The 9731-nt window shown below is 60.9% G+C and overlaps 1 protein-coding gene across 1 annotated transcript; it reads right to left on the reverse strand.

Annotated features, from left to right (window-relative positions):
- Positions 1-607: 607 nt before the first annotated feature.
- Positions 608-1745, reverse strand: LBX1 (ladybird homeobox 1). The gene is made up of 2 exons (XM_055721374.1): positions 1421-1745; positions 608-1107 (listed from the first exon to the last, which is right to left on the reverse strand). The coding sequence occupies exons 1-2, from the start codon at positions 1743-1745 to the stop codon at positions 608-610; spliced, it is 825 nt and encodes a 274-aa protein (XP_055577349.1).
- Positions 1746-9731: the final 7986 nt, after the last annotated feature.

A 9731-nucleotide genomic window follows, 5' to 3' on the forward strand; every position in this document is an offset into this window, starting at 1 on the left:
AACTTGCATTATAACCCATCCCCAAGTTCCCAAGATTGCGAAAGAAAAAAAATATTTTTAAAAGGAAAAAAAAATACTTCGTGCACATCTGAAACATGCAAGGAAAGGAAAGTGGCTAATTTTTGCTGTTGCCCTTTTAAGTCTAACTTAAATCTTCTCTAAAGTGGTTCGTTTCGGAAGTCTTTGAAAACAACTGCCTACCCAAACATCTGTTGGAAGCCGAGTTTATTCCAAGGTTACGCGTCTCCCTCATAGATAAAATAACCGTCATTGATAGCTATTAAAAAAAATAATCAAAACCTCAAAAAGAAGGGGGAAGGAAAAAAAATCCAATATATACGTTTAAATATTTATACAGAAGCCGTCCGTAATTGCACCATTCCGAAGATGTGACAGGCGGAGGGATATCGAGTCTACCCTAAATTAATTTTTTGTGTGTGTGTGTGTGTGGTGGGTTTCTATTGCTTATTGCTCCGAGCGAGGGGCAGCAGCCGCCTCGCCGCGCTGCCGGGGCCGGGATGGGGGCCGGGGGGTACCGGTTTGGAGCTGTCGGGGTGGGGGGTGGGGGAGAGGGACGGGGAGGGGGTGGGGGGCCGCCGGCCGCCCCTCAGTCATCCACGTCGATCTCCACGTCCTCCTCCTCCTCCTCCTCCTCCTCGCTGTCCCGGCGGCTGCGGGGCCGCTCCGTGGGGGGCGAGGCGGGGCGGGGCGGCGGCGGGGCGCCGGGCTCCCGGGCGGCGGCGGGGGGCGGCGGCGAGGACCCGGGCCGCGCCTTGCCCCTTCCCTCGGCGCTGGGCTCCAGCTCGGCCAAGGCCACGATGTCCACGGCGGGGTTGGGGCCCAGCTTTTTGGCCGATTCCACGTCGGCCTTCATCTCCTCCAGGTCTCGCTTGAGCTTGGCGCGGCGGTTCTGGAACCAGGTGATGACCTGGGCGTTGGTGAGCCCCAGCTGCTGGGCGATCTGGTCCCGGTCCGCCGGTGACAGGTATTTTTGGTAGAGGAACCGCTTCTCCAGCTCGTAGATCTGGTGGTTGGTGAAGGCCGTCCGCGACTTTCGACGCTTCTTCGGCGTTTGCCGCTGCCCGAAGATCGTCATCCCGTCCCTGCCTGCCGACGAGCCGCCAGATTGTCGCCGCTTTCCCCACGTCCCCCGTCCCCACGCCCCAGCCCCCAGCCCCCCCGCCCCTGCCTCGTCGGTGTCGGGGGAGAGCGGGGCAGAGCCGCTGCTCCTGCACCCCGAGGGCCGCGGGGGGAGGATGCCGCCGGGTACCGGCCGCCCAGGGACCCCCCCATCCCACCCCGTGCGGCACCCCGGGAGATGGGGGGGGGGCGGGGAGGGGGGGGGGCAGGAAAACAAGGCCGTGGGGAGGAGCGGGGCACCCACCCGCGGGAGGATCCCCCCACTCTGCGAGGGGCTTACCTTCGGCCGCCTGCAGCACGCTGACTTCCAGCCCCTTGAAGGTCTTGCTGGCCAGCTCTTCCAGGGCGCAGAGGGGCGAGGTCTGGGAGAGCAGCGCCCGGCCGGAGAGGGGCAGCCCGGCCGGGGGGTGCTTCTCGGCGGCGGAGAGGAGGTGGGCCGTTCCGCAGAGGGTGTAACTCCTCCGCACCGAAGGCTTGTTGAGGATGTCCTCGATGCTGAAGGGGGTGAGGGGCTTGTTGGAGTTGGCCGGCGGTGGGAGGTGATCCAAGGGGCTCCGCCGCCGTTCTTCCCCCGAGGAGGGCTTGGGTTCTTCTTTGGAAGTCATGGTGGGGCCGGGCCGCGCGGGGCTGCCTTCCCCACCCGCGACGGGGATGCGCTGCCGCGGGGAGAAGCCCCCGGCGGGACCGCGAGGTGACGGCGGCGGAGACAGCGAGCAAAAGTTGAAGCCCACCTCCAACTCCGGCGGAGGAGCCCCGGGTCCTCCCGGGGAAAGCCACGTCGGGCGGCGGGCAGGGCGGGCAGGGCGGCGGGCTGAGGCCGGGAGCGGAGCTGCCGTCGGTCCCTCGCCGGGAGGTGGTCCTGCTGCACCTCTTGTCCCAGGGTTTTGGGTCGGGGATTTTCCCCCCCCTTCTCTCTCTTCCTCCTCAGTCTCCGTTCGCTCGCTCTCTCCTCTCTTCCTCTTCCCAGCTGCTATTTTAAGAAACACCCCAAATCGCAGCACTTTTCCTACCCTCCCCCCCCCCCAAGCGAATACTCCCCCAAAAAATAATAAAAAAAAAGAAGGAAAAAAGAAAAAATTTAAAAAGCAGACTTCGGAGAGGGGGAGAGCAGCCCTCGCACCGAGACCTCGGACCAGGGGGAAAGAGGCGAGAAGAGACGGGGTAATTGACTATTGCTAACAAGTTATTGTTGATTGGGAGGTAATCAATTATCTTCAATGACACTTTTCGCCCTCTCTCTCTCTCTCTCTCGCTCTCTCTCTCTCTGTCCAATGCAGGCTTTTGCAAGTTCGGAGACCCATTAATTAGGAGGCGGTATGGAGGTGGAGCCCAGTTGAATTATAATGCTGAATGCACTTGTCATATTCTGGCCCTGCTATTTGTTTGGACATATATATTTTTAAATTACATTACAAACCAGCCTTTATTGCATCAGGATAATACAGTATAGTGAAAAATAATAATAAGCGAAAACAAAACAAACCGAAAAATATCCGGCGGTATCTTTTTTATTCTTCCTTCCCCCCGAGATTTTTTTTTCTTCTATTTCTCCCTCCTGTTAATTTCGGCTACTAGTTTATTTAAAATGTCTCTCTCCGGCTTTATCCAGAGCCGTTTGATTTTTTTAATGAGGGGAAGAAGGTGAGAGCCTGGTTCCAGGTAAGGCAGACCTTTCCTTTCCAATAAAATACGATGGTTTCCGCCGAATTTGTCGTGCTCCTCTTTCCCAGCGCCCTGGGCCGGAGCGGGCTGCGGGGGCCGGGGCGGGGGCAGCCCGGCGGCCGGGCAGGACCCCCCCGGGAGGGTGCCGGTACCGGGAGAGCCCGCGGAGGGGCTGTGCGGCGGGGCGCGGGCCGGGATCGCTGCCGGGATGTCGGCGGCTTCTTCGCCTTCGTAGGCGCCGGGGGCGGCGGGTGATGCTGGCCGGGGGCAGCGCGAGGAGAAGGGGCAGGCTGCGGCCGCGCTCCGCCGCCCCGCACAGCGCTGTGTCGGGGCCGGGGAGGGCCGGTTTCCAGCCCGAGGCCTTTTGCTGCGAGCCTACGGACGGCTCTGAGGGAGGGGAGCAGCGGCGGCGGGGCTTGCTGTGCCCCCCGCCCTCGGGAGACAACTGGCCTGGCCCGGCGCGGCTGTCCGTGGGAGCCAAAACTGCTCCTTATTATTATTTTCACTCGGGCCGCCCGCCCGCTTCTGCCTCGCCGCTCCGCAGCGCCGGAGACAAAGCCTGGGGCCGGGGGTAAGCGCCTGGCCCCCTCTCTGGGCGGGGAGCGCCCCGCGGGGCGCGGGGCCGCGGACCCGGGCCGGGGCTGGACGGGGCGGGCGGCGGCCGCCGGGCGCATCGCGGGGCAGCGGGGCGGGAGGAGAGGCCGGGGCCGGATCCGGCTCTAACTTTTCCTCCTCACCTTGACGGGCAGGAGGAGGGCGGCTGGCAGCTCCCAGGCCGCTAGGTACCAAACAAGCACAAAAGAAGCAAATGGCTCCTCTCCTTAAAGCGCCCTCTTCCCATTTTTTATAGCTCTCTGGGAGTCTCTTTATGCAGTGACCTATTTTTAAAGGCCTATATTGGGTTATTCATCATATCAAATACTGCGAGGAGCTGGGGGGGAGCTGGTCGGGGGGAGCGAATTACACTGATTCTAAATCGCCCAGCTTCTTTGCTTTGCTAGGTGGATTATTTGCTTCGCTTTGCTTGGGTTTTATGAAGTGATTTAAACATATTTTAACCAATTAGAGACTTTCCTCCTCTCCCTTGTGTCCCCTCGCATTATTTTCCAGCGTGGCGTTTTATGTCAGGATCCGGGTTTTATTGAGAACTCAGCCGGGGATGCTGGTGTTATAATTACAGAAATAAGATTAAAAAAAAAAAAAAAAGAAAAGAAAAAAAAAAGGGCGGGGGAGAGAGAAAGAAAAATAGTCTCGTTCCTGGGTGAGGGTTCGGGCGGGCTGGCGACGTTAGGGATGTGCCGAGGCGCCGCCGGCTCCAGGCTGCAGCCCGGCCCGTCTCCCCCGCGCAGCGGAGACCTGGGGCGCAACTTGCGCCCGCACCCCGAGCGCAGCCCGCTCCGCTCAGGGCAGGGGCAGACCTGCCTGCGCTAGACATATTGAAGCCCCTCAAACCGTTCCGGATCCCCGGCTGTCCCTCCGGCCCGCATCTCCCCTGCCCTGCCTGCGCGGGGGGACAGGGCTTTAGCACCCCGCTTTTTTTTGGCTCCCTTGTCGGGGCAGAGCCCGCGGGGGCGGGCAGCAGCCTCAGGACGGGCTCCTCGCCACGGGGGGACCCTTATTCGTTTGCCTCGGCCGCTGCTGGCAGGGGATAGCCGGGTTCATGCTCTGCATGAGTAGCTCAGCCCGGTGGCTCCAGGCCTGCCGCCTGCCCTTGTGCCCAGTGTCCCCCCCCAAATAAGCACCTCATTGAGAGAAGGGGTGGCTGAGAGGGAAGGGAACAGGTTCCGACCCCCCTCCCTGACCCCCCCGGCGCTCTCTGGCTGTCCCGGCGGGGTCCGACCGACCCCTCTCCGCGGTGCTCCCGGCTGCTCGGTGGCGCCTGTCGTGGGTTTGGTTTTGTTTTCCCTGCGCTCACTTTGCCTTTGCAACGGCTGCAACTCGCCCCTCGCAAACGACTCCCTCTCTGCCCTCCGGGGGTGGCCAAAAACCAGAGGAGGGGCAGGCTGGGTTGCCCCCGCCCCGACTGAGGGGAAGAGCTCAGCATCCCCCTTCAGCACCCTTCGAAATTTAATTATTTTGGGTTTTGGGTTTTTTTGTTCGTTTGTTTTTGGCAGCCCGCTTGGCACCCAGCCCCGAATTAGGGACCCTCTGTGTCCCGCGGCAGGTCCCATCGCATCTCCTGGTCCTCGGAGGGTTCCGGGGAGCAAGGGGGCCCCGGGGACAGCCGGGTGCCTCGTCTGGCCTCTGCCACGGAACTTCGCATCCCACCGGACTCTCTTGCCCGTCACGCCGGGAGGCAGCTGCGGGTCGTGACTCCCGGTTTTGGGGTCGTTTGGGGAAAAACACCCTCATCCGCAGCGCTTCAACCGCGCCCCCCCCCCGTTCTGAGCGGGGACCTGGCACTGATCCCCTCCTGGTGCAGGCAGGAAAAGTTTGGGTCGGGTCCCCGGCCGAGAGGCAGGTAGGGGAGCAGCGCTGGAGGGACCGGCGGCCCCGGCTGTACCCGGGGATGGATGAGGCCCCCCCCCGAGCCGTCAGGGAAGTGTCGCTCCGCGCCCTTGCCCTTCACCGGGGAAGAAAAGCAAGGGAAGCAGCGGCCTTTCCTCCTCCACGAAGCAGAAAACTACCGCTGAATCTGAAACTACTCAGGGGGTAACAAAAAATCCCTCTGGCTACGAGTAGCATCTTTGGAGGCGTCTCCCCTTGCCGCCCCCCTCGCCGTGTTCGGGGGTGCCGGCGTGGCTGCCCCCTCCCCGGGAGCCGTCCGGCACGGCAGGCAGGCAGGGCGCGCCGGGGCTGCCCGCTTTGGCTGTGCGCGGCCCACTTTTGTCCAGGAAAATGTCACAGGAATATAATTAAAGCAGGCGGCATAAATCATTCAAGTGTTGATCACCAAAGTAACTGCGTACAAATGACACCTCCTTTCCCAGCATAGCTGAGCCGTGCATGGCTCCCAGTTATGACTGCCTAGTTTAAGTGGTCTAAACGCGTTACCGCTCCCTGTTAGCAGCGCGGAGAGGAGCAAACCCCCGTGCTCTCTAGCTGATAGCGAGAGGTCCTGGCACAGCATCCCGCACGGGGCCGGGGGGGCGAGTCGGGAACCTGGGAAATAACTATTATTTTTGTCTTTAAGCACCCCCCAAGTTTGGGGCTGCGAGGGCCGAGAGGCGGAGAGAGCCCGGTGGGACCCGCCGTGGAGCCCGGAGGAGGGAGCCCGCCGCGGTCCCTGTCCCAGCTCTCTCTTGCAAAACTGCCGGTAAAATATACCCACAGGTGTCCCTTGTCCCCGCCGGGCACTGCTCGTCGTCGCTCCCCTTGGAAAACAACCGCCCCCGGCTGGGCGCCCGCCAGCTCCCGGCTTTGCTGGGGAGGGGGCGTCGGGGGGCCGGGGGGCACAGCGGAGCCGGAGGGAAGCTCCCCGACCGAGCCCATCTCTGGAGGTCGTTTTTCCGCGATTCCCCGCTTCTTCCTCCCCTCGCAACCAGCTCCCTGCGGGGGAAAAAGCTCCGTTGCACCAAAAATAAACCTGATCCAAGTGCCCGCACCCGGCCGGGGAGCTGAGGCCAGGGGCAGCGCGCCCGGCCCGGCCCGGCTGGAGCGCACCGGCCCCGCCAAGCCCCGGCCTTTCCCGGCGGAGAAACGCGGAGAAGCTGCCGCTCCCTCGGGGGTCTCCGCTGCGGGGATGGGACTTGCGCGGGGCCGGGCAGGGACGGAATCGGCCACTCCAGAAGCCCTGCCCGAAGCGGGGTACGGGGAGCGCTGCCCCTCGGGCGGGCGGGCCGGGCAGCGCCCGCCTCTCCGCCTTTCCCCGGGGCTTTTTCGTTTGCAAACGAACTCCCGGGGCGACCCAGCGGCGTCGGGGCCGGCGGAGCTGCAGTGTGCGGGAAACCCCTGGCCGCACCCGGGGCCGGCTGGTTTCCCCTGCAAAAGCCCTCGGGGAGCGGGGTTGGGCACGGCGGTGCCCGGGCCGCCCCCCGCCGCCCTGCCGCAGGGCGCGGAGCGAGGGATGAACCCAAACGGGAGCGAACCCCCGTGCCGCTGTAAGCCGGGATGCTCCGGGCGGGGTGCAAGGAAAATAGGGGAGCCCGCCTCCGCCGCAACCCTTGTAAAGCACAAATTAAAAGTAACTCCCCGGGTGGATTGACTCCTCCGGCCGCCTCATCGCCTTGAGCGGGGCCGCGTGGAGCGCTTCCCACGGCGGGGGACAACCACGGGGGTGCCCCTAATACCAAATGTTGGGGGCCGGCACATACCCTCTCCTCCTCAGCACGGTCGGGGTCCCTCCGAACCGTCACGTCTGGTGGGCTTTTGGCGTTGCCCCGGGATTTGGGGGGGGCTGGAGAGCTGCTTTGCGCTGCGGGCCCCCCAGCCAGACCCCCGGTTTCCCCCCGGGGGGTGGGACAGGGTCCTCCTGCAGCCGTCGCAGGGGTTCCTGAGTGAGAAAGGCGCATACGAACATTTGAACGTATTTTTATTCTTTTAATTTCTAGTCCAAGAAACCCAGTTGGATGCAGGCTCCCCGGGAAGAACAGCCGGGAAGTGCTCGTCCCGGCTCCAGGCAAGGCGACAACCTGATTTTTACTACTACTACTATTATTATTATTAAAAAAAATTAAATACTTTGATAAATGCAATCTGCAGGGCAGGGAGGTGGGTCGGAGCCGGCCGAGGGCATTTCAGGCCTCCCGGCCTTGCCAGGCTCTGTGGGCGGCAGAGATTTAGCAGCTCTCGGGCCGTCCCTGCCCCGTCCCAGCCCGGGAGAGCCGAGGCAGGCGGGCAGGGCCGGCAGAGGCGCTCAGCGCAGCCCCGACCCTCTGCGCACCCCTTGGCTGCTCCCTGGGTCACGTTCGTTTTGGGATGGAGCGCAGCCACAGCCTTCTCTCTCCAGTCCCCCTTGGCTCAAGGGAGGAGGCTGGAGGGGGGAACCGGTGCTCCGCAGGCGCGGAGCTCGCCCCGAGACCAGCGGATGGGCGCAGGGCAGGCGGGGGCAGGCAGCACCCAGTCCGCGCAGCTGCGCCCGCAGGCGGCTGGAAATAGCGCGCAGCGCTGGTTTGCACTGTCACCTCCGGGCCCCGCGGGGCTGGGCGGGGGGTGTCGAGTGCCTGGGTGATGCCCACCTCGGCCCAGGCCCAGGGGCTCTCTCGGTTCCCCGAGGAGAGAAGCGAGGCGGGGCTGCCCGCGGGACGCCCCCCTGCCCCGACACTCTACTCTGGGCTCGAGGCTCGACAAAACTTTGTTGGACGGGGCGGGGGCTGGGGGTGGGCGACGCTACAGTCACCCAGGGCTGTGACAGCCGAGCAGCGCTGGCTCCTCCGAGACCTGTAATATCTTTGCCGCTCCCGGCACGCGTGAATAATTCACCAGGCTGCCAAATGCAAGTAACGTTTGTGGCAGCTATGAAGGAGCCAGGGAGGCGAGGGCTCATTTTTGGGGGGCAGGAGGAGGTGTGGGGAATCAATTGAAACTTAATAAAGGGAGTGGGGGGGAAAATGGCGGAAATAAGCCAGGCAACTTCTTCTAATAACAACTTGGTGTTAATAATTCAGGAGCAGTCATTGGATTATAGCACAATATCCGAAGTACGTGTTGCCGGCACAGTGCGGGTGGATAATGTAATCGGAGCTCATTTTGCCTTCCAATAAATTACAGCAGCAAAAGTTTCCTGTTAAAGCAGTTATTTGTATTTCTTTTCTGAAGGTGATTCCCCTCCCTCCTCCCCTTCCAACAACTGCAGTAAGAAAATTAATTAAAAACTAATATTTCCACCCTTTGCAAAAGCAGCACTGAGATGCGAAACCAGAGTCTGACTGTGATCTCTTTCAACTTTGAGTGCTGTGAGGCTGCTTCTTCCTACCTCTCACTTCTTTCTTTCAGTACCCCTGTTCTTCCATCCCTTCAGTTTTGCATCCTACCCCATCTGACCTTGCGGGATCTCTCAAGCTCAGAGAAGCGCTGCTGGAAAGAAAGATGCCCTTAAAATCCATCCCTTCATGTTAAGGCTTGCTGTGTTTGTTCCTCTTGTCCCTCTCAGGTCCTGTTATGAAGGGGCAGCAGCTAGACGTAGGGTCAAACAGCAGTTCACTTGCCTTTCAACTCACAGGTGAGGTGAGTTTGCAAGGTGCTAGATGCCTCTTGTTCTTTTCCTTCCAAACTACAGCATCACTTAGCAGCAGACACATCCTCCCAGACCAAGCCAGGGTATTGCAGCTTTCCTCTTCTCTATTCCTGTTTCTCTCACCAAAGTCCAGGCTATACTCTTGCACGCTTGTGGCCTCCATCCATGGCAGGCGTTCACAAGATGATTCTCAAACCTCTCCCAGACCCTGCTGCTGGACACAGGGCTCCCCTGCACCGCTCTCCAGTGCCAAGCTGCTCTTTGCATCCTGCCTGGGGCCTGTCTCAGACCTGCCTTGAAAAGTGACCTTTCCCTAACAGCTTGGCCATGGCCAGCAGACACCTCTGTTTATTTTATTCTGCTTTCTGCCCCAGGAACCTTAGACACATTCCTTGGATGGTCTTGGATCAGGCATGGCTCTTTTTATGGGTACTTTTTAGCATCCTGTAATGGTGGCTGGCATTTCCCTTCCTGCGTAATAGCTGCTGTCAGCTTACAGCATTTCTGTACCGATCGCTGTCGGATCAGGCTGTCTCCCTGTCTCCAGCACTGCATGGCAGTACGATGGAGAGAGAGAGAAGAGCTTCCTACAGGAGGCTGGGGTGAAAAAAAATCTTTCCTGTTAGGCATTTCCCTAATTCCCTCTCTTCAGGAAATGATTCAGACTCTGAGGTTAAATATCAGGACAAAAATGCCGTATCTTTAGTGATTCCACCTCTGAGCATCCTGGTCCACCTCCCTTCTCTGTTTTGTTTTGTTTCTGACATCTTGTGATGCCAAATTCCCACGTTCTCTTGCCTGGCACCCAGGGCTC

The sequence above is a fragment of the Falco cherrug genome, chromosome 9 (assembly GCF_023634085.1).
Source record: "Falco cherrug isolate bFalChe1 chromosome 9, bFalChe1.pri, whole genome shotgun sequence".
NCBI lineage: Eukaryota > Metazoa > Chordata > Aves > Falconiformes > Falconidae > Falco > Falco cherrug.

Coding starts and splice junctions, on each gene's coding strand:
- LBX1 (XM_055721374.1), bottom strand. CDS start 1,745: ATGACTTCCAAAGAAGAACCCAAGCCCTCCTCGGGGGAAGAACGGCGG. Junction 1,108..1,420: donor CGTGCTGCAGGCGGCCGAAG/GTAAGCCCCTCG, acceptor GCTCGTCGGCAG/GCAGGGACGGGATGACGATC.